This window comes from Leuresthes tenuis, unplaced genomic scaffold (genome assembly GCF_036924035.1).
Source record: "Leuresthes tenuis unplaced genomic scaffold, fLeuTen1.0.hap1 SCAF_21, whole genome shotgun sequence".
In the NCBI taxonomy this organism is placed as follows: domain Eukaryota; kingdom Metazoa; phylum Chordata; class Actinopteri; order Atheriniformes; family Atherinopsidae; genus Leuresthes; species Leuresthes tenuis.
Genome location: NW_027325375.1, coordinates 2,446,963 through 2,473,910, shown reverse-complemented (window position 1 = coordinate 2,473,910; position 26,948 = coordinate 2,446,963). Strand labels below are relative to the sequence as shown.

The 26,948-nt window shown below is 45.7% G+C and overlaps 1 protein-coding gene across 3 annotated transcripts; it reads right to left on the bottom strand.

The window, feature by feature from the left end:
• Positions 1-716: 716 nt before the first annotated feature.
• On the bottom strand, positions 717-25,660 carry cpeb4b (cytoplasmic polyadenylation element binding protein 4b). 3 transcript variants are annotated; one of them, XM_072375423.1, is made up of 12 exons: positions 25,226-25,660; positions 22,432-23,669; positions 14,779-14,869; positions 10,816-10,866; positions 8,743-8,766; positions 7,949-8,119; positions 7,738-7,827; positions 7,361-7,479; positions 7,172-7,286; positions 6,250-6,431; positions 4,915-5,187; positions 717-2,424 (listed from the first exon to the last, which is right to left on the bottom strand). In XM_072375423.1, the coding sequence occupies exons 2-11, from the start codon at positions 23,620-23,622 to the stop codon at positions 4,960-4,962; spliced, it is 2,262 nt and encodes a 753-aa protein (XP_072231524.1). In that variant the 5' UTR covers positions 23,623-23,669; positions 25,226-25,660; the 3' UTR covers positions 717-2,424; positions 4,915-4,959. The 3 variants fall into 3 exon arrangements, with proteins under 3 accessions (XP_072231524.1, XP_072231523.1, XP_072231525.1); XM_072375422.1 differs by having other exon boundaries at positions 717-5,187; XM_072375424.1 differs by lacking the exon at positions 8,743-8,766 and having other exon boundaries at positions 717-5,187.
• Positions 25,661-26,948: the final 1,288 nt, after the last annotated feature.

Here is a 26,948-nt window from a genome sequence, read left to right as displayed (position 1 = left end):
CCTGAGCCTGTTCAAGCAACGCACGGGTTTCCTCCACAGTGCACGGCCACAAACTGTGTGCTTATCTGTATTTTTTTCTATTTTTAAGGGTCTTTTCTGTCCTTTTAAAACCACGAGCGCTGCTGAACGCAGCCTACGAGTTTCTGTGCTTTCCGGCGTTTGCAAAAAGCTCATTTTATACTGAAGCTTTAAACTTTCAGTACTGAGCAGGACTGTATCCTGCACTGATCTTGTTTTCTGTTAAATATTTCCTTCTTCATCCCACTCTTTTTTAAAGGACCCCTGGGTGTCGTTACCTGAAAGAAGGAGGCCGTGATTTCACTCCAAGCTGGATGTAAATAAGCTTTTGTTTTGCTCAGAAATGACACTGTGGGACTGCTGCTTCATCAGCTGTGAGGGCAGGATGCAGCCAGCTGGTGGCGTCACTGAGCTACTGGTCAGTCAGAGGAAAGTCCATCCTCAAAGCAACTGAACTGGTGACCAAAGGCTGCAGAGCTTCATGGTGCCAGTTGGTCTGTGGGGTCCAGTTCAGTCACTTTAAGCACATTAGTTTACAGTTAATGATCTGTTTCAGAGACTGGGAACAAACTACAGACAAAAGCTGACGTACAAACACTAAAACTACACAAATCGACCTGCACAGAGGCCAGTTTAACTTGAAAAAGAAAGAAAATGAGCCGGTAACCAGGCGGAAATAAGCAGACCACACACACGCATACTTTCATCACAGTTAAGATTTATTTCATTCAACATTTCACATTACAAATATTTAAAAATTATGCATACTGTTATAAATAGTTGGCTGCAAACAATTAAATAACAGATTTTTCTTTTCGTTTCACTAGCACTTCTACAGACCAACTCCTAGAAATATGGACATATCCGTATTACATAACTTAATTAGAAAGGAAAATACAAAAATAGGAACTTATAAAGTGAAATGACAATAAAAATTAAGGTGATATCTTAAGTAAAAAAATGCTATTAATAAATACAACAACCTTCCCATACACAGTTAAAAACTATTGAAATCTTGCCATTAAGTAACATCATTAACAGACAAATATTTAAATATTTATTTTCCTTCAGAAAATGTGAACCATATATTGTGGAGCACAATATAGCAATTAGTAAAAACTAGACACTTTAACATATTAAAAGCTTCACCTCAAAAATATAACAAAAATCTGATCAAAATTATAAAAATCAATTATACATTCCAATTAAAAATATACCAATAAACAGCTAGATACATTGTTGACCTAATAATTACAATGCAATCAATCACAGTAGCTTAAAATAAACAAATAAGCAAATGAGCACAAAAAAACTTTAATGTTTTAAAAATAACTTCAATTATTTATATTAGTACAAATAGTTTGATTTCTTTTCTTTTTTACAAACACCAGCATGAAAAGGATTACAATAACAGTAGAAAATGACTGTGAAAAACATATTAACATCTTCTTTAATTAAATGTCTGCAATTAAAAATGGCATTAAAGAATTACATTGCAAAGAGTCTTTATCTGGAAAAAGGTTCAAAAGAAGTATTGCACATAACAACTTGAAGTTAACTTGCAACATTTACCACATTCAAGTCTTTAAGCTCCCCTTCCTCCAGATAGCTCTATATAAGATCTCCTCAACAGACGGCGGGGACGAGTTCTCAAGTCTCTTAAACAGTGTTCGATACGGATGTCCTGCACTGCCACATGGGGTTTTTACTTATTTTCTCTTCCTCTCAAACCTTTTCTAACATCTCTCCGTCATGTGCATCCTGCAGAGGTCTGCGAATGGGAAAGCGAGGATCAACACGAGGGGGAGGGAAGAGGGGAGGAGGGTGAGCTGAGGTGAGAGTGGGTTCGGGGCGTCCTTAACTTAATAGTTGAGAAACATTTGGTGCACACCACAACAATTAATTTCAATAGCTAATTCATGTACTTGTCATTTTCTCTTTTTTTTTTTGTCATGCATGCTAAGGATTACAATAGGTGCTAGTTGGCAAGTTCAAGAATATATATATATATGTATATATATTTTTTTTCAAATATTAAAATATCTAAACACCAAACATCCATTCTTGTGATACGAGATTCAGCGTTAAGCCTGAACCGGATTTTTGCATTCTCCTCTTAATAAGTTATGCTCCATCTATGGAGAGGAAACCAAGACAGAAGTTACCATTTCCAACTAGTATAGCCATTGTTTAGAGACATTAACATCAATTTGAAATTACACGGTGTTTTTTTTGCCTTTTCTTCTTTTTTTTCTCCTTCCTTTCTCGACATGCTGTCACTGACCAGATTGACTGGAAACATCTAGTGTAGGAAAAGCTAAGAGAGCGACACACTTTGGTCTCTCCTCTGCAGATCTGAAGTCGCATCAACACAAGTGCGCACTTAGTTGTAAAGATTCCTCAGCACTGAAATGTATAAAAAGCATAATTGAAAATAATATATATTGAAATCACTCAACTTTGTTTTTTTTTTTCTTAAAATGAACATTTCCATATATGCAGATCTCTCAGTAACAAAAGTACAAAAGCTACCTTTCACAATGTGAAAAATTGAGGTATTGCAAAAAGGAGTTTCCCCATTTGTGAAAAATGTGCCTAAAATGACTGTTGGAAAAAGAAAAAATATTTAGAAAAGTAGTGCATAATAAATGTTTATATGTGCATGACAAAATAATTTAGCTAGAAAACACTGTACCAAAAATCAGCAGGCCATGTATAAAATAATCTTTTTTTTCATCTCATTTAACAGCAAATTCTTCACAAAGTGTTTTAACTTCTAAAATGCTCACCCACCACACCCACAAAACTAATGTCCAGGGTGCAAAACCGGTGCAAGGACACCACGCCGATATGAGGACTCTCACTAGTGTGTAGTAATCAAGTTTCTCAACTAACTCCCTGACGGTTAAATGCTCGGCTAGAAGGTCTAAAAACGTGAGGATTAACTTCACCTTAGCTGTGGAAATGTGCACTTCGTGTTCAATTTTCCCAAACTGGTGGCGCTACTCGAGCTCCTGCCTGACAGCGACGCCCCCCCGCTATGAGCTGTGGGGGGAGCGAGGCCGAGTTTGTGTATCTGCAAGCCCTGCTGGGGTTCCACAGGAGTTCTGATGGGTTTAACTGCGCGTGGTGTTCACGCCACACAGCGTGGACGTGCCAACCGTGCACGCCGTGCGGCTCGTGTTCAAGGCCAATCTTTGGTTTGCTGGAGTCCATCAGGGCTTGACAGTAAAACTGCAAAACTGGGTAGAAAGTGACAGATTTGTGAAACTATATGAACACGTTCCTTGAAATAAATGAGAGAAAACACAAAAATCTGGACAAGAAATAAGCTACAGTATGGCCCACTACTGCACAGCCGTCTTTGGTTCCCATAAGCCGCTGGGCACAGCTGCATGGACCTGCGATCTCGTGATCAAACTGCATGTGGGGCACCGGTGCGGAGTAGTAGAGCACACTGCAGGGACTATCTTCATTTATGCTTCAAAAACACTGGATGCTGAGTTGGATTTGCTTGGCAGCAGAAAAGGTGAAAGGGCAGATCGACTCGAATGTGTGCCGACGGCTCGGCTCGGATCGCTTCTTTTTTCGGATGCAAAGAAGCGCGTCGGGAGAATTTAAGCGTTTTAAGAAAACTAACAAAAGACGGGCGCTTCCCGTTTAAACTGCAATAGAAAGGAGCCCCCTTGGCCTGGCCTTCTTTGGACCCCTGAAAGATCTGGATCCCCTGGATCCCCTGGATCCCCCGGATCCTCTGGATCCCCTGGATCCTCTGGATCCCCCGCCCTCTGTCAGCTGCTGGCTGAGCAGCAGAGGCTCTCCCCTCCTGTAGCCTCCCTATGCCATACATTCCCCTAATACACTGTATACTGTACGATGCTTTGTCCCGAGCACAACCCTGGGTTTGATTACAAAAATAAGGAGGTGATGAAGCAAGTGAGTACAAAACTGTGCCAGTTACATCATTCTCTGCCTGTTGCATCACTTCCCTCTGATTATAGTTCTGAGGAAAGGAGAACGCCAGAGAGTGTTAATGTTTTCTTGCTTTCTTTCTTTCTTTCTTTCTTTCTTTTACTATATTCGGCACATTAGCAGCTGAGTTTGAGGTATTAGTTTTTGCATGTCAAAATGGAGATCAAAACCCAAATATGTGTTGCTCAATTTTCTCGTGAATTTCAAGTAACATCAAAATATTTGTACAGTCTTGGAAATCATAAAGAGAGGTTCAGACATTTTTTGATGCGGGAGGAAAAAAGAAAATGAATCCATTTCGTTCTGCAGCGGGCCCTTTCTGTTCTTCAGAGTTAACTCAGGTTCAGCTTTGGTTATCTACAAACGGTCTCATGTACGCTGTTTTCACTCCTTCAACCGGAAATAAGTGCACTCTTCTTCAGCAACACCCTTTTTTTCTTTTAATTAATTCACATTTGCTCTTGAGCCTGGCAAAAATTGAATCCCAGCTCTCAGAAATAAACAGCCAATCGCCTGCTGGTTCAGCAGCTTCTGCTGCGAAGGTGGAGAAGTGAGAAGTAACGGCTCCACTGGAAGATTTTTAAGGGAAACTTTAGAAAAATATGCCAATTGATCAGCAGAGTACCATCTCACACATCAAACTATCCTAAACACACACACATATACACATATATATGTGTATATATATGTGTGTACTTTGAGAACTAATAAAAAAGTATAAATAAAATTATGTTACACATCTTTTTTTCTAGATGGACATATTTGGATATAACTCCAGTTCTTCTTTTCTATCTTCAAAATATTGATATATATTAACTTTTAAAGGAAAAAAAAGAGAAAAATGTTCGGTGAAATTAGAGCAAAAAGGAACTAGCAACAGAAAAGTGCATTTATTTGTACAATGATTTGCGACTCCTGCACTACCTGCCCTCCTGCTCCTCTGTTGCCTCTCCCTCTCTGTCGTTCCGCTCAGTTCCAGCGGAAGGAAATGTGTCGGGGCCGGTCGCCCCCCTCCTTCACCAGGGGCTTGTGAAACTCGCGGCCGGCACGCGAGTGGATGGCGGCCCAGCAGTACTCGCAGTAGTACTGCAGGCAGGTGACGTTGGCGCAGAAGAACGGCGCAAACTTGCCACCGCAGCGAGTTCCCTGGCATTCATCGCACAGCTGGTCGTCCAGCACGTATGGCTTCACCTCCACCTGCAGGGAGAGCGGGAAAACGCAGCATTTCTACGTTAATCCCATTAGAATTCATGCATTTTTGCACTCCTGCTCTTAGCTTTTTATAAATCAGCTGCCTGAGGGCTACACAGCCATTTCTGCTGGCTTTCACACGCTGTCCCTTTTGCTCCGACCATCGCTGTAAAGCGTTGCCATGCCAACTGCTCTATCAAAACTTCAAGTTACCGCAAAATGCTAATTATTTCATTTTTTTCTTCCAGGAGGCCCCCCATGTGCTTCAAAATTCCCTTTTTCCACAGAAAACTAGCTGGGATGTGCTATTATTAGCGGGCAGATGTCACTAAGGCAGTACATCTACAACATTTGCACACCAATTATGCAAATGAGTACATGCTGCAATATCATTTCAGCATTTCATATTCCGTGTTACACCTCGCTGCTGAGTTTCTGCTCGAGTTCTCAACAAGAGGGCATTTTTCAAAGCAAAGAGGAAAGAGTACAAGTGTATCTAATGAATTTAATGATGACCAATCATGCCTGTTGGCTCACTGCACCTTGAATAGTAAAAGTTTAGCTCATTTTTCCCTCGTCTACATCAGGCATCGGTGCAAAAATCAGCAGTTCAATCGTTCACCGTAAAATGTACGGTCTGTATACTGTTAACTGTTAACTGTGCAGCGAAAAGGCAGCTTTCAGAGGCAAAGAGAAAGCAATAAAATGGGATATGTGCTACTTAGATGTAACTTTCTGAGCAGTTATCGCCACAGATCTCTTAAAACTAGAGACTGCAAACAAGCATCTTCATTTTAGCTCTCATTAAGATCAAATCACTCGATGCTACTGAAATACTAAATATACATGAAAGACATACAAAAATACTCAATATGTCCATATATATACTTTTAATTTCTCTCATTTATGGAAGATCAGCATTTTATCTCTCCTGCACAACTCCAGGAAATAGAGCACGGACAGTTAAATATGAGATAAGAAGAGCAGGAAGTGAGGTGTGTGTGTGGTGTTGGGGGGGAGCTGAAGAAGACTGACAGAAAAAACCTGAACACTCCTCTTTTCACTCACCCGTTTATCGATTTCTCCATGCTGCAGCTGTACAAAGCGAGCACTGATAGCAGCAATGTAGCTCTGCTGATTAGAGAAGGCGACCCGCCCCGCTCCCTTGGGGTACTTTAGCTCAGGGTCTGTGTCGATGCCGGCGTAGCAAACTCCACCGTACAGGCGGTCCATGATCATAGCCAGCTCCACTGCAGAGGGGGCGGAAACGAACAAAAGAAGCATGCCGTAGCATTAGCTTAACAAAAACCTTTTAAAAAAAAGACGTAAAAGGCCTGAAATCACATTTATGTGTGAAGACAAACTGCATCACGTTGGATCTGAGGTCAGAACTTCAAGTCAGGTGGTTTAACAAAAGATTCAGGCTTAAAGTCTGTTCAAATGTGTTTATTTCCTGCAAATTTAAAATGGTTAAAAAGCCTAAAAGTCCTGTTGCTGTTTCTAATATGGAAATTTGAACATTTGTATGACGGGGGCTTGTAGAACATGCAGTGCGCTGCGGGCCCTCGTGACCTTGATCATTACTACAGCAACACAACAACCAGAGGATCAGACAACACAGGATCCACAGAACACCATGAAAAAAAGCTCATTTCAATATTCAGCTCAGCTCAGCCACAGAGAGTTTATTTTAATCCAACCAGTGTAGGTCGCTGCCTCTGCAGCTCGACTGCAGAAGGAAGCGTTCTGCTGCATTCAGCTGGCATTTAGCAGAAAATTAGGTGCAATGCATGACTTATTATTCCTTACATGTGTTTTTAAACAAATATGAGGACGTGTGAAGCAAACACTCGGAACATTTTAAAGGCCTTTGATAGAGGACTGAAAATATGGGCGAAAACACGCGGCTCAGCCCTCATGCTCAGTATATACTTCAAATCTAAGTGTTTCCATTGCAAACACACTAGAAAAACCTTAAAGTCAAGGATACCTGCGCGGAGTGGACGAGGAACTCCTCCCACAAAGATTGTTTTCCTCGGATCCAGAGGCTGAGAGCCATCCATCACAAAATCGCTGTCATTCAGGTTCCACGGGCGGATCTGGACCTGCGGCACATAAAACCTGCAGGTGTCAGCGGGGGGAGATTCAGACGGACGGGTGTGAGTGCGTTTTCACTCACCGGCTTGTCTTTGATGGTGGGGCTGGACACGCAGAGGTACAGCTTGCCGTCCTCCTCGATGCAGGCGTCGATCAAAGCCTGCACTGAGCTCTCATCCTGGAAAAGCAGGAAGGCGTAGCCTGCGGAAAACACAGCAGGTTCAATGCGAGCTGCCCCAGGAACACGCCGATTACTGCGAGGCCATCTCTGATAACGGACTGCACTTTCACAGCCATGTTTAATGCTTTCAATGGCAGCATATTTCACACAGATCACACGTCTGCTGCACTGAGCACAGCCAAAGCCTCCATTACTAAACATATTCGCAGTTTTTTGGGAAGGTAATTTGGTCACAAGACGCCCAAAGACACCCAAGTGCTGATTGTGACGGTTCATACCTTTAGGGGGGAAGTAGGATTTGCTCTCCGCTTTGTGAGGCCAGTCCACAAACAGATGTCCAAAGCGCCGGAAACTGGCTGTTATCTCATCTGAAAACAGAAGGTTTTCAAAGAAAACGCTGATAAAGACGAACAGCAGAAGTCAGACTTCCTGACAACGTCTTACGACGTCTACTTCACATTAAATCTGGCAAAAGTAAGACTGCATTACCTTCATCTATATCCGGGGGCAGTCCGCCAACAAAGACCTTGCGTGAGTAGCGTTCCACGCGCTCGCCATTCTGATGGGGAAAGCAGTGTGGGGAGCCCAGGCCTGCCAGACCCTGATCGCCACGCTCGTCGTCAGGGAAACCATCCTCCATGGGGAAGAGGGAGGAGTGGCCTGAGAGAGAGGAAGAGGAGACACCAGAATAAAATAAGTAAATACATTTTCCATCATTTCCCATAAATCGGGCAGCTGAGAACAGAACATGCATGCAGCTTATATCAAGTAAACAAGGAAGTCCTCTTAAGAGAGCGAGACTCCACTGTGAAGCATAAGCATGGCAGAGGCTAAGCTCTCCCTGCCCTGTTCCTGCTCCCATCCGACCTGCCCTGAGCTGCTTTATAAAGATTTATGCGGGGGTGTTAGCCTTAACTTGCGGTGTGTGCCTGTGTCACAGTGTGAGTAAATGAGGTTCTACACTTTGTGGGCCTCACTGCCTCATTAACTTTTAGCGAAATGCAACGCTCACTTGAGCCGTCTGAAAGAGGCTTCTGATACGAATGTGAAGATGGGAAAAGGCATGCAGAGCGAGGCATAATGACAGAAAACAAAACACTTCACAAGCTGCTAACAAGGCCATGCAGACAAAAACGTCACTGGACCACACGTCTACAAAAAGCCCGGAGGGACTGGAAACCTCTGAGCCATGCATGCAACAACAAAGTGGAGGACTTCCACCACAGATCAGCCAAAACAGCGACACCTGTTGAAAACTGAATAGATTCAGGGTTATGTTTTACCTCGTCTCCTGCTATAATTCCTTGCTGCATGTGGAATAAGCACAAACCAAAGAAGAGGTTGCTTAGAACCGGCGTAGAAACCCATTTAAGAGTGCCAGGTGGCTCATGACAACGCAGGGACGTGCCACAGTCAGCCTGTTTCTGTTAATCAGCGATGAATCACCGCCAGCCTGCTGCCGAATCCTCCCCACGTTCGCTTCAACTCTAGCAGGCAGTTAGAGCACGGACTTTAGATCTTTTCGTGTTTGAATTTGGTATTTAAACAGAACGGAGATGGTTTGCGTGTTTCAGGGCATTTGTCACTTTCCAATACAGGGCATAAAACAGCAAGAATTTAAATCAATGAGCTCCTGTGGCATGGAAAAGAAATGCAGTTCAATACGGCACAAAAAACCCGAGGAAACTCAAAGACAACAAGATTCAGGCCACACCAAGTGTTACGCTACATGTATATCAAAGGAAAGCTGAGAAAACTCATTAAAACGCAGGACTTTTAGCTTCCTCGGGGCAGTGCTGGCTTTCATGGCCGCTGCACAGCAAGTACAGAAGGGTGCAGCGTGCCCAGAAACACGGACAGCAGCTTAGCTGGGAAGAAATAATCAGATATGAAGAGATACTCCACTTTTATTCATTTAACTCGGCTCCTAAAATAAAGCTGGTTTGCATAATCATGGGTAACAGTGGGGGGAGACGTCCTGCCTTTGAATAAATCCTGCAAAGGATGAGAAGGAGCAGAAATCACCCAGAGACAGGAGGCACATCGCAGGTAATCGGGGAGAATGATGAGCTGCAAAGTCGGTGTTATAATGCTCCACGAGGCGCTGCAGTGAGGTCAAGCTGCACCAACCTGGCAACCGTCTCAATAAATGGAAAAATACACCAATATGGTAAAGTGTGACACCATAATCCAAGCTCTTCCAAGGACGGCGTTTTGTTTGTGTGACGCTGACACAGCGCGCCGCAGCCAATGACCTTGGGCTGGCAAACAAAGATTCAACAGGGTGAAGAAGTGCACTAATCCTCGTCTCCCTCAGCTGACTTTTCCAACCACACGGACAGTAACTCTGCCGGGGGGGGGGGTCAAAGAGAGCCACAACAAGAGAGAAGCTGCAGGGAAGCAGATTGAAAGAGTGCTGGGAAAGATGTGCGCGAGGCAGAGGGAAATAGATTGGAAGCGATGGAGAAATGAGCTGATAAAAAGCTTTGTGGGGGTAAGAGAAAATGAGAGTGACTGGACGGGGGAGGGGAGGGGAGGGGAGGGGAGGGGAGGGCTGGTGTGCAGCCTCTATCCACTGGCACCATCTGCCTCAGCGCCCGATGACAGCTCCTGACCACGTGATCTGGTCATGTGACCCTGCAGGCCTCTGAAGGAACTACCGGCCTCCTGTGCTGTGCAGCCGGCCGGAGAACAGACGCCAGAGTTAGAGCAACTAGAAGGAGATCGACTGTGAGGACAGGTGCCGGTTTTTATTTGCCAAATAAAACCCACAAGTTAGGAGAACAGAAGCTCGTAGTATCAGGCAGATGATCGGTTATCTTTCTGCCCACTTTTCTACTGCATCCATCAAACCGTTTGTTGCATTTTTCACCATTTTACGAAACCAAAGGTCATTATTCTCCTGCATCTCAGTCCGTCTCTCTGCTTCTTAGCTGGTGTGAAAAACCACTGCTTTCCACTGTCTTTAACAACAGGAAGACAATAGGAAGAGACTTAACTGAAGGGGAGGACATCGAAGGCATCACAAAGCAAGGTGAAAGGTGTCAAACAAAGATGCTTGTTAGTCCAAACTGCTTTGAAGCAGCTATTGGAAGCGGCCATTTTACACGAGGCCCCAACACTTCACAGCGTGCAAGAAGCGCCTGTTCAGTCCTTTTTATCCGTGCACTTAGTCCACGGTAGTTGAAAGAAACGTGCACGATCCCCCAGAGGGAAAACACTGTTGGATCAGAAGCTAAAGTCTTAGTTAGCGTTTGATAGGAGGCGTGTTTATGGAGCAGCGTTTCAGAAAGGTTTGTGGTCAGGTTCCAGTTCATTTGTGAAAAATGGCGCTTAAAGTCTGTTTCCATACGTACCGTTGAGGGGAAGAGGGCTGTCCCCTCCAGGGTGGGGGAACCCCAGACGACCTACACAGGAAGACAGAACAGAAAAATATATTATGGACAATATTCATCTTATGCTGACCAACATTTTACTCAAATCAGAATAAGGACAATGATCTTAGCAGGTTCAGAAAGTAACATTACGGCTTCTTTAAAGCAGCAGCTGCTAATGTGGCTAAAGGCTACGATAATGTTCTGCAGCATATGAGGAGCTAAAGAATGCAAGAAAGGAGCTGAGCTCCATTGGTCTGCTGCTGGCTGGCGTCCAGTCGCAGGGAAATACAAAGTGCTCCCATCTTTACTGCAGCATCCGATGTGCCGACCGAGCTGTGGGCCGAAAGCACGAGACTGAGGGACTGCGTTTGGATCACTGATGCTCAGATTTTATAGCATTTAAAAGACGTGAAGCTTTTTCTTTCTTTCCAAACAATGTCGCAACCATATTACTCACAGAGAGCATTAAGGGGTGTAATTAAACTCCTCCAATTGCATCTCAGGAAACAAGGTTTACTGCAGGTTAAGGCAAGCTATATTCAAGCCTTTAAGGCTTATTTAATGCCTCTCGGAAGTAAATCTGATTACAATATCCCGGCTCTACTGAAGTGACTCTCTATATGGCAAATTAAACTGTTTTTTAGGGCAAAAAAGGAATGAAAGAACCTTTAAAGATCAGCAGAAACCCCAGAGAACCTGCCGTGGCCGCAAAGAAAGCAACAAGAAAGCTTGTCGGCAGCAGACTGAATGGAAACATCAGAAATGGGACGCTCCACACAGCATCTGTCTGCCATGAGTGATCGAAACTGCAAAGAACATTAGGTGCACCCATCTGGTGAGCGTCAGTAATGCTTGTGAGGTGATGTGTTTGAACAAAGCCCAGAGGATAGCAACGCAGAATCATCCACAGCTGCACCACCACCTCCTTCAGACCCTTCAGAACAACACATCCACAGTTTCCTTTTTGTGAATCTTGAAAACAAGTTGCTGATTAGCACCGTTTGAACAGTCCGGTTCAGGTCGGTCTTCAGCTCCGAGTGTCTTAAAGCACCCAGGGTGGCCCCCACATCCACCTCACTCCAGACTCCAGCTGTAGCATCTTTCTGTCTCACATCATGCGTTTTACATTGAGCTATTTGCCACACACACACACACACACACACACAGCACCCACACAAATGCATGTTATGATGCCAAACAGCTTCAAAGTTATGCAAGGCCCACTTGCTGCAGAGCGATAATGAGATGAAAGAGCTCAAATAGTGCCACCATTGTTGTATTGCTGTGGACCGCCTGGTGATTGGTGCATTCCGATGTCACATGGAGATGTGGCCCCTCCCCCCCTGAACCACACAGAGCAGAGACAGCAGAACCACAGCTGACCAACAATGGCTTCAGGTGGCACCGCACCACTGAGATACACTTCTCACATCCTCACAATCCGGCTCACTGGAGTTCAGATCGATAGAAATTAAATTATAGGTACGAATCCGAACCAATTCGCCTCCCTCTGTAAGTCTCTGATGTAATAAACTCTCGTGTGTGGCTGTATTTGCATACGGCCGGCTGTACACACACAGGCGGCGTGCGTGTGCACGGCGGCGTGCACGGTGGCCAAACAGAGGGATCCTTTCTGTCTGTCAGGACAATGCTGGAAGGGATTCAAAGCCACATCCACTGCAGACATTTTGCCTCGCATGTTCCCTTGCTTCGTTGCTCTCGCTTTGTTCAATATATTCAGCTGTAATGAGAAATCGGTGCAAACGTGCATCTGAACGTGTTCGGATGCCGTCTGTGTTTACCGCACTTGAACGCCCACGCACGTGTGTGTGTGTGTGTGACAGAGAGCAAAACAGAAGGAGGGCTGGCCTAGAGAGGAGGGCGCACTCAAAGAAAATGTGGAGTAATTACGCGTTTCTTCAGGGACAAACTGACTTAACTCAGAGTTACTCTGACACAGGACTGAACGAGCCTGGAGTATATTTAGGAAGGCAAAGAACGGATTATTCTGCAGCAGCCAGGAGCTGCAAGTATTCCCAAAAAAGGTAGAAAGGGATGCGTCGTGAGGCATCATGTGACCGCAGCACATAATAAACTATTAGAACAAACCGGACGAAGATGACTGAAAGACACGAGAAAAACAGGTCAAATCTGAGGCCCGAGAGAAAGGAATATGTCAAAATAAATGTTTAATAAACAGAAGATTGATCTGTTATAGCAGAGTGACACTCATCTACTGGACATTAGCTTTGTAGTACGAGTGGAGAGAGCATTTATGTTCTTCCATGGCTGGAAAATAGAAGCTACTTATGAGACTGTTTCTGTCCTATGAGGCAAAGGCTTGGGAGGGAAGCATGTTTTTATTTCATTTCTCTTGGATCTAACAGCCAGAACTGCTCAGACTGTTAATTGTCTTAATATAGAGGTAAGAGTTCCTCATTTCTGAGCATATCAGAGCAGAGCTGGGTGTAGCTGAGGCTAACTGTGGGGAGGAGACTTCAGTTGGGGTTTTCACCTGGAATGTGTGTTTTACAAGGTGGTGCCTTTCAGGAAGTCTAGAGCTCTATTATCTATCATTTTCCTTTACCTGCCGATCAGATCTGTGCATTTAAAGCTTTTAAAACTCGTCAAATTAAAAGAAAATCCTCACGGCCAAGAAATACAGTCACCAACTTCAGTTAGAGTGCCCCACCCAGAGCTGAAGCCTTGGGAAATCAAAGGTGTTTCCTACCAAACAATGATCTGTATCAGAGCAACTCCAGCCAGCTCCTCCCTCTCAGCCAACAGTTAACAATCGGCCATTTACAATCAGCCAATGTCCAATCAATGACCGTCTGTTTAAGATAAACCCGAGAAAACAACCCAATTTAAACACTCTGAAACCCCCGGTGGGCGCAGTGAACAAAGTTCCTCCTCTGGGTGGAATTCAGACATCACTTTGACACATTCTGCTCACCTGAACACACCAGCCGACTGGCCTCCAGACTCCCCGGACGCCTACGCTCTTCCCCACCTTCAGGATGCAACCAAACCAGCCGAGCCCCACCCAGAGAGCCCATCTGCTGCAAGTGACCAGTGCGACTCAGAACACGAAACCCCCAGAGACGCCGCGTCCCTGCCGGAGCAGATCCGAGCTGTGCCGCCAAAAAATGTGGCGTTTGGCGCTTAAATGTTGTCAGTTTTTGCATAAATGCACCAGAGTCTGTCAAATCCTTTCTTTCTCTGTCAAGAGCTACTTATAATGGAGGGATGCATCTACTGCTATCTTTGGACAAATAATGCATCAGTTCAAAGGTCTGTGATCGAAAACGAGCGCTTCCTCTTTCCAAATGTGTTCAACAGTTCGATTATTCGTGTTTACAGGCGTCATCAAACACGTCAGGAGGCTCCGTAGCACCAGTAATAACCAAGTAACGACGGCCAAGCTACGCCTGCATCATTCTCCTCCTCAATGTGCAGGAGAAGAGAAAGAAAAAACTAAAATTAAACCTTTTTTACTGCTTTTAGCTGTCAGAATGACTTAATGTGGAAAGAGGGGAGAGAAAGATGGAGGATTAGCCCAGACCGACCCCTCTTATCACCGTTGATTAAACACCGAAAGGAAACCGTTCCGACTGCACATGGCGGGCTGAGGAGGAGGCGACTGGATAGATGTTAATTAGCTAACCTTCAAGTAGCCAATGAAATGTGACGTGCAAACACTGGTGCTGGTTCAATATGACACTGGTTTTCTTTTCATTTTACTCAGCGCTTCATGGGACTGAAGTGAGGTGACATAACGGGATAATAATGCACGCTCGGCAGATAATGACAAGCTTAGAAATGATGATGAAGCCGAAGCTGGTTGGAAACACACAGTTTTAGCTGAAAATGAAAGGCTGGCACCACACAGTTCAGCGTCTGCTTGGTTCTTCGCAGTCTTATTGACGAGTGGAGTGTCACCTTTCAGGTTGTCCTGCTCGGCCCTCATGATGTCAATCAGGGAGCTCTCCAGAGTGTTCATGTTGAAGCTGTCAAACGACCTGGTGCGTTCCTAAAGAGAGGGAGAGAGAAGACACTTCTTACTTTTCTTAAATTGCTTTTAAGCCACTCAAATGACCGGAACATCACCGTCGTTTTGGTCTTTTTTTGGTTTAAACCAAAGGTGGAGACTGGTGAACCAGAACTGAGGCAGCTACAGTCGGCCAAAGAGCACAGCAACACGAGAAGTGGGGACAGCATTCTTCCTTTACACATGAAAATATGCTCCGAGCACTTCACACATAGCCTCAACACCTGCGACCAGCGCAAGAAAAAGAAGTTCGAAAAACCAGAGCAGCTGGATGCTGCTGCTGCTCGGCCTCACGTCGTTCTCACTCCGGCTCATTCAGAGGAAATGTTGTTTTTTTAAAGCCTAACACATCAAATAATGCAGATTTGAAAGGTGAGAAAACCAACTACTTTCAACAGCCGCTGAAAATATTCTCACTATTCACACGAGTGCTTTTTCCCCTGATAAAAAGGCATAAAAGTGGCTTTTTCCAACAGATTGGGACTTTATCGCTTTGCTGCCGGCGTACGTTTGTCCTCATCTTACGGTTTCTCGACACATCCTGTTAAGTTTGAAGCACAATCCGCCTTTTTTCGAGTGTTTTTGTTTGCAAAGCCGACTAAATCACCTCGGTGAGGTGGCCCAATGAAAGTCTACAGTAACATAAGCAGTAGAATCAAACTGGAGCCCAGAAAATGCCACTTTTCAGCCTAAAACTGAGGCATCGCTGGCATACCAACGAGGCCGGATCGTGTGCATGTGCACGCAAATATGTGCAAACACTCAGAAGGGCTTACAGCACGAAAACATGTCCCAATACATGAAGCCATACTGCAAGTGCCACGCTGATAAGGCTTCTGGCTCCACCTCTGACAAATATGCCGGCCGTGACAACAAGCAGTGAAACGGACAAATATTTTCAGTTTCCTTCAATTCAAGACAAGCAAGTCTGCCGAGAGCCACAATATGACATTCATAAGGCCATTGTTTTCATTTTATACTGCTTATAAAGCTCTAATTTCCCACACTTGAATGTCTCATTCCTTCCTCCTTTTTTTTTAAACCATTTTTCCAGTCATTCTCTGATGAATTTCACCTCAAAAGCAGAAATCCCTTAAATAGTGTCATTTTTCAGAGATCTCACACTTCAAAGAGCCAAAAACTCTGCTCAGTAAGCTTTCCTTTCCCACTAAAAGATGTTTAGGGCCCCCTAAACTGTCCTCATCCCGCTTTCTGCATCATATCTTTTAGCTTTGAAAAGTTTGCAGGTTATTTTAAAGCTAAGATTTAATCTAAATGCACGAGTCAGCCTTGGATTAATCACATTTAGCAACACTGGAGAACAGGGAGGCTTGCAGTCTGCAGAGATGTGTGTAGAAGCATCTAATGAGACGTGCTTTAAGGCTGGAAAGTATCCACTTATTGAGTCCGACTACATGCTCCACTGACTAACCTGCAAGCAGCATCTCTATGCACCAACACGCCCTCTTCTCCTCCAAAATGCATTTGCAGCATAAATTAGCTAAACTGCGAACGGCCGCCGTGAGCCGAAAGTTTAAAAACCCGAAAGCGGTTAAAGCAAAAAGGGGAATTGGGGTCGGCAAAGCCAGCGCTGCTCTCGCTGGTTCGGAAATTGAGCTTGAATTGAGGAGCCGAGGAAAAGCTGAAGGTGGAGCGCAGAAACACAGCATCAACCTCACAGTGTCGTGTCAGATTCAGCTGTTCTGAAAAACATCCTGGCTCGGTCCTCAGCCTGACTGATAACGACCAGGCCTTTCACAACAGGCATTACCCAACGCCTCCGTTATCTCGACTGTAAGCCACTCTTTTCATTTGCTACTCTGTAGTCCAGCCTAATAACTGCTCTTTATTAAGTCCAACCCTCATAAACTGCAACCCTCGTCAGTAAAAGCTCGTGGCAGGGTTCAGAATAACAGACCTGCGTCTGTGAGCCACATGACCCAAAGTCGTCCAGGCAGGCCACGCCGTTTTTAATCCAAGATCCAAGTTCAATACCAACTTTTACTGTCTGTCAGCCACGGAAATCTGGCAGGCTGGCTGGTTAAAGAGCCAAACTCCCCAGCGGTAGCCAAAATGGAACCATATTTGGGCTGGTGCAGACTTCCCACACTGCCTGAAAGAGCCTAGAACAACATGGCAGAACACACCCAGTACTCAAATACCAGCACGGGTCTGTAGACCAGACTATGTCTTCTGTTTTCTCACATCCGCTTCACTGGCATATATGAGGGCTTAGGCCGTCGCTCCAGGTCAAACCAAACCAAACAAGAAGCTAAAGCAAGCAAAGGACTGGGTACTATATCATCTATTAGCACGTCCCTTCATAATGACAAACGTAGCACCACCAGTTTAGATGCAGTCTTCTTCGGGAGATGCAGCCTAATTTTATCACACCGTCACTGGATGGTCTGTGTGTTGGAGCCGGACCGGTTGCTAAGCATTAGCCTAGAGAGGCGCAGACGGTGATTAATCATCACATTCGTGCATCCCTCTTTCTCAACAACTGGCCAACTGACCAGCAAAGTGCTTAGCCCTGACAGATTGGAGAGTGCGTGCACGTGCACGTGCACACACACGCAGACACATTTGCTATAAGCTGGGCTCAATTTGGAGGTCATGTCATGCGAATCTGTGAGAAATCGCCCACAGCAACCCGAGGCAGTAACATAAAAGATATTACAGCCCGTATTTCAGGACTTGCAAGACAAAGCAGGCCACGGCACCTTCGTGCACGCAAAGAAAGCCTCTTCGTGCACATTTCTCAATTTGGGAATATTCAATGGTGAATTGAAAAATGCACACTGAGCTGAAATTAATGTTTCAGGATTGCACAAGTATGCATGAATCAGCAGGTTTGATCCTCAGCAAAGACGAGTTGTTGAGTAATTCCAATCAGGCGTCGAGGGAGGCATTAAAAAAAGGCCCCAGCGTGCGCCGTGACCTTTATGTTCATCACTCTTACGCAAACGTTTACAGAGACGCACGTTTCAGCCTTTCGGGGTCGGACCTGCGGCACGGCCTCAAACCTTCAGAAATTAAACGCAGCGATGCAGAGCGACAGGATTATTCAGGATTTCAACAACACCGGAGAGTCCCCTGTGATTAACTTTGTTGCCTTAGAGCCCACACGATGCGTGGCAGGGCTCGCCATCCTCGCCGTTTCATCCTGACGCCGCTATTCATCGCCAACACCTGTCACATCAGGCTGTGCAACTCACTCAAAACACTCAAATCTGCTGGAATAAAGAGCGAGAAACGTGTTCATCTTCAGCGGCACAAAACTTTTTGCGTCCTCGTTACCTGCCTCTTCGTGACAAACGGACGCCGTCGGAGGCTGCAAAGTAAGGGGTGGGAAGGTAATAAGGAGGCGTGCGGGGGGGGAGGCCCGAAGCAAAGACGGGAAGGTGAAAATGGCGATGAAAGAAAGGGAATGATGGAGAGAGGCAAAGCGAGGCGTTGTAAAAAGAGAAGAAACGGGGGCAGGAAAGGGAAGCAGGCTGAGCTTTGATGCTCGCGATTATCTTTCTTCCTGGTCAAGTATTTCAAAGAAGTGTGATGACATGAAAAAGCCCAACTGTCAAAAACAACCAATTACTCCGTGTTGGCTGAACGGCTCATAGTGGGCGCATGTGGAAGTTTAACAAGAGCGGCAGAGGAAAAAGTTGCAGCAGCACATGTACCGCTGCAGGATCAGAGCGATCCTTTCGCTGTATGCAGAGTGAGCCTCCATGCAAAATGACACTTCCACAGCCACTCCAATCTGTCCTTTTGCTTTGTTAAGACACAGGAGCCGAAGACACAGGGCCGGGTGCTAATTAGGACTCGCGCACGTGTGGGAAACGTGCGCACGCACACACACACAAGTGCTCTTTCTTCACGTTTCAGAGCATCTGTCAAGGGTGTGAGAAGGGCAGAGTGGGGCTGCACGAGCGGTGGAGTTACGGGCCTCCCAGAGCGGCTCAGACCTCTCATTAAAGCAGAAAACATTTCACTCATAAAGCGCCGCTGTCACAAGAACCCGAGGTAATGGCTGCAGCCGGGGGACAGCCAGCGTTTTTCTGCAGATGCACGTTGGGGAAGGACGGCTACTCGGAACTTTCCTTCAGTTTCCATGAAACCCTGCTTCCATCACAGAAGGCTGACATCAGACGCAGGAGCAGAGCTGATGCAGAAAGCCAGGAAAGAAAATCAAACATCAAATCTGTTTGCTTTCTGTGGAGGACGTAGTTTCTGTTTCTATCGGCCAGATATCTTTAGAGATCCTAAAAAGTACAGCAACAGTGATACAGTGACACTCATCAGCCCTAAAAGGGTTCAGACAGCTGCTGCGACCACTTGCCTCACGAGAAAAACTTCAACCAATACAGAATATATAGAAATAAAATGGCTCCTCTTTAGGTTAGTTCATCTTTTTGGCCGCAGCAGTGAGCGATGCCTCCTTCAACATGATGTTCTGCATTAGAAAAAAAGAGCAGCACCATGCGAAGCTGCAGCGTTTCTGAGCTACACAAACAGAGAGGAGGGAACTGTAACCAACGGTTACCCAGGTGGCTTACTGAGACAATATCCTGCCCTGGCTTACTCCCCCTCAGGCCCTGTGGGCCGTGACCTGCTCACTGGCCAGATCTAGCAGTTAAATCATCCCACTGCACCTGACACAACAGCAGGCTTCTGACCTTGAAATTCACAGGTAAGGACCTGGGGAAGAAGAAGAAAAGAAAAAGGATGCTTTTCTTACACGATGAAATGAAAAACGTTTGGTCTGAAGCCACTTAGTAGCTGCACAGCGCATTATCTGTGGTGTGCCTGGACATGAGCCCGAGCAGAGTGCTAAAGCTGCTCTAATACATGGCCGGGCCTCCCTGCCTGGAACATCTCCTTCTGCTCCACGCCACTTTGCATGAAATATCTGCCAAACGCACCGGCAGCTGTACTCTCACATGGCGTTTTCAAATGGCTTCTCAAGAGAGTATCCAGCTCTTACTTAGAAATGAGGGCGGATCTTTGCCCCCACCGCCAACAAAACAGCGGAACGGAACAATATAACAAAAGGGAAACGTCACAGAAGCGCTGCCTTGTGTCTGTGGACCCATCTTTCCACCTGCTTTCATAAGTTATTTAAGTGAACAATAGGAACCCTAAAGCCACAGATCCTTCATCTGCCACGTTGGTGCTAAAATGGGAACTATGTGAGGCAGCTGGAGACGGCTGACAGTGGGAGGGAAGTCATCTTAATCCACAAACCAGAGTTTTTATTACACCTGACAGTGTGTAACGCAACATGTGGCATCTCAGACGTGCATGAGCTCAACAAATGAAAGTCAATCCTGAGCTCTGCCACACAGCGTTCTGAGTTAAGTTACGTTTGGCTACTCATCGAATGAGTAACTCTGCACCAAATGCAACACAATGGAAAAGGAACGGAAAGGATGAGTCGAATAAACGTGGACAGAGGAGGAATAAATACATCTGAATTACTTCACAAGCACAGGATCCAAATTCTGTGAGGTGGAACTTCTAATTCACACGACATTTAACGCCAGCGCTTCCTGATTTCTGCATAATTCAGAGAAGAATATTCTTTCAGAAATGGAAAAAACCCTGGAGCCGAATGCAGACTCACAACTTGGGAAGCATTTCCAAAAAAATGCCGTTCTCCAGACGCAGAGCAACGAGATCAGAGGAGAGGTTCTGAGGCAGAAGGACGAAGAAGTCAAACGCATGGTGCAGTCCCAAACAAATACAGCTCCAAGTCACCTGGGAAATATCAGTTCCAGCAGTTCAAAGCTTTAAAGCATCATCTTGTGCTGCCTTGACAGTCAGCTCATCTCTTCCTGGATGTTTCTACCAGCCTAGCAAGCAACTAGGCCAACAGAAACTGCAACAAGGTCGAAAGAGAAAAGAGAAAAGCAAAGGTTTTGAAGCTCGGAATAACACCGAATATCCCTAAATTTAGAAATCTGTAATCAAAATGCATTTGGGGAGCCTCCGAGCAGCAGAACGTGATCGTGCCGTTGCCTGGTAAAGTGCTGAAGTGATCAGAGAAGAGTCTTTTAATTAGAGTTTTACAAGACGAGCAGCTACCCATGAGCAAGGAAAAGAAGCCTGAAGTCTAGCACCGACGGCCATAAACGTCCCTTTGCTTATCGAGTCAAAGAAATATCTAGAAAAATGTTTGTTATTTGTAAATGGATTACTCTCACATAATCAATCCCTCCTCACAGAAGGGCCATTCAAGGCCCATCCTCCCATCTGTCCTTGCAGAACCAAGAGGGCAAGAGGACAAAGCTACTTTAGTCAATCTGATTCAGCCACGAAGAGAGAGCAACGTGCTAAAGCCAGTGAAATGCTAGCTTTGGTTCAAATCTGGATCAGAAAGGAAGAAAAGATCAAGAAAGACTCATTCAGATGGACTCCTCTTTGTCCACGGTTGATTTTTCTTTACTTTGACTCCAAAATATTAGTGGTTTAGAGCTGGATCAGACAGAAATCAGGCCCCGGCGACGAGTTCTTGCTGTTCCTTTGCCCCAAACTCAGCAAAACTCCCAAAGACATGTCGAGACACGTCAGCAACCGTTTAACCCATGATGTGTCATGAGTCACTGGTCTTAAATGGGGGGGAAACAATCCCTGGAAAGGTAACAACAAACAGTGCTTTCAAATTTCAAATTGAGCTGTTTTTGCTTGCATTGAGAAAATGAGTTACAGCCACTTTGCTCCCAGAGAGCTGAAACAATAAAGGGAGGCAATCCCTCAGACAATTTAGCACCGTTCAACCTATGATGGCAATGAGAAACAATGACAAGTTACAACTGACCGCAAGCTGGTTTCAGACCGCAGGTCGCCTGTGGACAAAGACACATTGTCCAAAAGTAAAAAGGCAAAGGAAAAACCCTTCTTCGGGTCATCAGACCGGTTCACCCCCACCTGATGTAATGACTTCTACCATCAATCCTGATAATGATCAATAAAATGACTTCTCAAGGATGTCCAACTAAACGCTCCCTCTGCCTGCTTCCATCACATCTGGTTCCTTCGTAACACAATTATCTGTGGAGTGCTACTTTTCCTCAGAAAGGCTCGTTAGGCTACGATTTAAGTGATTAAAACAGCTCCGGTACTGAAAAATCCCCCGGCTCAGTTTCACCAACTAAACTCTAACTCAGCTACAACATCCTCTGTGCTTAGGGTGATGTTTTGCCTAGTTTCCACTTCCCCATCTCTCTTTTCTTCATCCCCACTCCCCATACCCCCCAGCCAGCATGCCTGGCTCACGCCACTGCAGTGACGGAGCAGTATTAGTCATCTTACAGCTGTGGAGATACGACGGCTTCTGTGTAAATCCATGCCTCGTTTCTAAAAGTAGCAGCAATATCCTGTGAGGAATAAATGGCAACACAAATTACACCTTGATATCTTAACAATTCAGGTGACAAGCTGCCCCTGCTGAAAGAAATCCTCCAGCAAACCCATTTGTTGCACGTGCACGTGCACGTGCACGTGCTCGTGTGCACAGCGACAGCAGAGAGGGAGATAAGACCCACCTGGAAGGGGAAAATGTTATCGCTGCGGCCGACTCCATCATCCATCCAGGACTTGGGATTGAAGCCTGCGGGACTGTTTCGAGGATACTTCTGGGACGCCACGTGGTTGTTCGGGAACGTCTTCTTCAGTGGGGAGATGGAGTTGATGGGGGTCATCCCGCCGTTCAGCCCACGGCGATAATCTCTGCCCTGAGATCCTCCCCAGCCACCGCCGCCACTACCGTAGCCCCCCCCGGGGCTCCACGAGGTGGACGAGCCGGGGGAGGGAGAGGGACTCTGGTAGCTGGCTGGACCCCAGGGGGACGGGGGCTTGTTCAAGCTGTTGGACAAATGCGGTAACTGGCTGAAAGCCGGGTTCCTGTGCGGGAAGGGCGGCGGAGGGTGGGGAGAGGCTGGGGAGCGCCGATGCTGCTGGTGCTGGTTGTGGGGGTGTTGGAAGTGGGGGTGCGGTGGAGGGGCCGGGTGGTGCTGGGACAAGGCCGCAGCCGGTCCGATCTGGGGGGAGAAGTTCCCACCGAAGCCTGGACTGACGTGGTGGGAGAAGTTCTGGAACAGCAGCGGCCCGTTGTTGGCTGAGGCCGGGTTGAAAAAGCTGACGTCCTCGTTGATGATTGTGGAGGGAGCGGGCTGAATGGCAGCCGACCAGTTATTGAAGCTCGTAAGGGATGACGAGGTTGTGCTGGACTGCACCGGGCCGGTTCCCCCGAGGCCAGAGGTCTCCTGATAATCGAAGCCGGTGAGAACAGGGGACTCCAGGCGGAGTTGCTTCTCTTTACCATTGCTGCCTTCAGAGGTGCCGTTCTCCGTCTTGGCTTCCTCTGATCGGGCTTTTTCCAGTTCTGAAATTATCCCACCACCACTTCCACCGTCCTGGTGACTCCCGGGAGACAACTGCTGCTGCTTTTCTTGCGTTTCTTGCATTTCCTGTTGCTGCTGTGCTTTGGGCTTCTCTGCCCCCCCCAGGATTTCGTCTTGCACACTGTTGTGGGTGGCAGAGGCAGGGAAGAGCCAGGGAGAGCCTCCCGTGGTGCCATTCCCTGTAGTTGTGGTGCTGTTTATGAAAGCAGCAGGGCTCTGAGATACATTTTGGTGGTGGTGTGGGGGCTGCAGATGCGGGTGGATTCGGACCGGGAATGCAGACTTGTTGCCAGTGTTGTTTTGAACTAGGACTCCAAACCCGTAATCCCCCATTTGTTTTCTCCCCCAGAAACAAATGCTATCCCGTGATCTCTTTGGTCCTATTGAGAGAAGAGCACACAGGATGGCATACAAGTTAGCAGACAGCCCATCTCGTTCCCCCAACAGATCAGGGGATTTCAAATGTACCCCGTGGTGGACATCAGGACATGATGGAAGGTTATTTTTTATGTGAAAGGTTACAAATCTCTGTTCACTTGGTTTTAATCGCTTGATTAAAGTAGTGCAACTTATCACATTTGATAACTTATAAAATACTTTTGTAATAAATGTTTGGAACAGAGCAATCCAACTTCAAATATCTCGAGAGATGAACTCGTAGTGTGACATTAGACATATGGACATCAAAGAAACAGGGAAACAATAATTCAACATTACCGATTCTGTAACAACATCAATTACTATTAGTTAAGTCTCTGAAAAATTTATTTTCTTATCGAAATCCGGCTCTCATCTAAGGGATAAAGGGACTTGATGGATAAAAAAAAAAGGATAGCGTCAGATATTGCAAATCTACAGAATAATAAGACCGGCGAATGACCCGAATACCAAAAATAGCTTCTTAGCGGCTTAAAACCTGCTTACTGACATCAGATTATTAATTGTGGCTCAGTGTCGTATTATAGTTAAAAAATTAATAAATAATAATCACAGTATTAATTACGATCAACACTTTAACAATGTTTACTTCCTGGGCGACGAGTCCAACGAAAACTTTGCCTGCATTCTTTCACGTGGCCACTAGGTGGCACTAATTTTCAAAACGCAACTAAATTGTCATAAAATCTTCCAAAAATGACTGCATGGTGGGGAAAAAATGGCTCAAAATTAATATTCCTGGGGAGATTTAACCCTTTGTACTCGCCAGCATTATTGGTATCAAGAAAATTAATTTACGTTTAGAGAGAATTACGTTTGTTTTGTCATCTGTCTGCATCTAAATTAATTCCTAAACGTATCACAATCCCGAAATGGAGTGATAAAAAGGGGTAATTCATGCTTGAACCGTCTGCTGCAGGTACAAAAAAAACAACCAGCCAGCCTCACATCTTTAGCTAATTATAACCCCGTGACGTTGCCAGTTTGTAAGTCTACAGCTGAGCTCCTGGCAGCCTTCCGTGAAACTAGACTCACTGCTGTGGCGAGCTCAGGCTCCATTTGGAGACGTTTTACAAACGCAAACAGGCTGACAGATACTCAGCCGTCAACCGGGGTGCATAAACCAGAATACGGCTATATGACACGTCGAGGAGCCCGGAGGATATTAACAATAAACCGACATAACGTTCAGAAATTAAACGCTCGACCTTGTTTGACAGCTGTCAGCAGCGTAGTCCTCGATCAAATTTAGTCCGACCTAAGTTTACTTTGATCGGAATGTGTCTAAAGAAACAGACGTATTTTCCTCGCAATTTAGATGTAATCATTTCTTATCTGTGCTTGAGGCGGAAGTCAACGGACGGGCTGTTAATAATAATAAAGCTGACAAGCTAAGTTTTCCATTCGACGCTAACATTAGCAAGCTAGCTACCAACGGTTAGCACGAATGCTAGCTAGCCGAACAAGCTGAATATTGGCGAATAGATATTATTTTCACCTTCCGATCACCACCTTCGACCTCGGCGATGTCTTTTGTCGAGATTCTTCCCTCGGACTGAGAGCTCAGATGGTGTCCTTGAAGCAAGGAGTGCGGCAGGCAAAGCTTTAAGAGGCGATTTAATAGCTGACTCGTACAGAGCAGTCGGTCAGCTTTTTTTTTTTTCCTCTTCTCCTGACGTGTCCTGCCTGCTCAATGACACAGCTCTCTATCTGCTGCCTCTGATCTGGACTATATGATCAAACAGCTTTGTTGGCGTGACAAGTGTGCGGTTCTTTCACAAGCCTTATTCGATCGGTGTCATTGTTCGTTGGATTTCAGAATAATCTTTCTATAGCTGTCTTTTCCAGCAGAGCCAGCCGATCCCTGTGTGTGTCTTGGCTGCCCCTCTCTCCTGGAACCGACCGTGGCCGAATGACAGCGAGAGATCAGCCGAGGCACACTTCCGCTTCTGGCGCCGCCCTTTCCATCGGGGCCACTCCTTCGCAGGGCCACACCTCGATACGTGATTGGTCGCACTGCCGGGAACCTCGCCCAATTTCTCCATCATTTAGCAGTCATGCACCAATAATACACCCGTGCCAACCATAAACACGGCCCACCGAGGTCAGGAAGATTAGAAAAATAGAAAAAAAGAGAAAGAGAAAACTCCTCCCAGCACGGCCCTGTTCTTTCACGATGCAGCCGGCAGCAGGTCGTGAGAAAAATGAGAAACCTAACCACCCCCTCCTCCAAAAGGATGGAGGAGCCTCAGGAGCAGGGCAAGCTTTTTGATCTCAGGCTCGTTTGTTGTAGAGGTGGATGTGGAGCAGGAAGGCTTGGTTTCATTTCACTAGATATTATTGTTGTTTTGTTGTTCAAGGTGTTACCTTTTTCTAGGGCAACCCTGCTTAAATCTCACCATCTTCACAATACATTCACAGACTACCGCACCGTGTAGTTTCCTTATTTTTTCTTTTGATCATTTCTCATTGTTTCCCCTGCTGTCTGAATCAAAAGATGTCACGATGCAATCGCAATACTTTACTGAACTGAGCATTTTTGAGGCTCAGGAGATGGAGCAAGTCATCCTTCAGCTGGAAGGTCGGTGGTTAGATCCCAGTTCACGTGGTTAAAGGGGAACTCTGGTATTTTTAAACCTTATTTCTGGCATAAAATAAGTTCATCTACTCACTGAGAACAGTTTGGTGAAAGTCGGCGTCCTTCAGAAGATATTTAGATTCCTCGAGATCCATATAACGGGAAAGAGTAGGGCATAGAAAATACAACCTATAAATATTTAAATAAGGCATTATCTGTCCTTATTTCACCAATACTTTAAGAAGAATGAATGAATGAACGTGTGCTATAGCTCTGTTAGCTCATAGCTGCTGTTAGCTCATAGCTCTGTTAGCTCATAGCTGCTGTTATGTGGCTACTTGCAGCTATAGGAGAGCTAACGGAGGGATTTCTACACAGGCACTCTACTGGGACCACTTCATCCACACGCCCCCCTGCAGCACAGTTTATTCACTCCGTGCTCTGTGACAGTCGGCTAACTTCACACAGAGTTTGCTGCTGATAGTTTTGTGCAACATGGCAGGATATTTATCAGATTTTGACAACGTGGACGACGACTTTGAGTAAGATGGACGTTCTTACCGGAGTGAATGAGCTGTGCTGCAGGGGGGCGTGTGGATGAAGTGGTCCCAGTAGAGTGCCTGTGTAGAAATCCCTCCGTTAG

Coding starts and splice junctions, on each gene's coding strand:
- cpeb4b (XM_072375422.1), bottom strand. CDS start 23,622: ATGGGGGATTACGGGTTTGGAGTCCTAGTTCAAAACAACACTGGCAAC. Junction 8,120..8,742: donor GAATTATAGCAGGAGACGAG/GTAAAACATAAC, acceptor CCTCTCTCTCAG/GCCACTCCTCCCTCTTCCCC. Junction 7,480..7,737: donor ATCCTACTTCCCCCCTAAAG/GTATGAACCGTC, acceptor TGTTTTCCGCAG/GCTACGCCTTCCTGCTTTTC.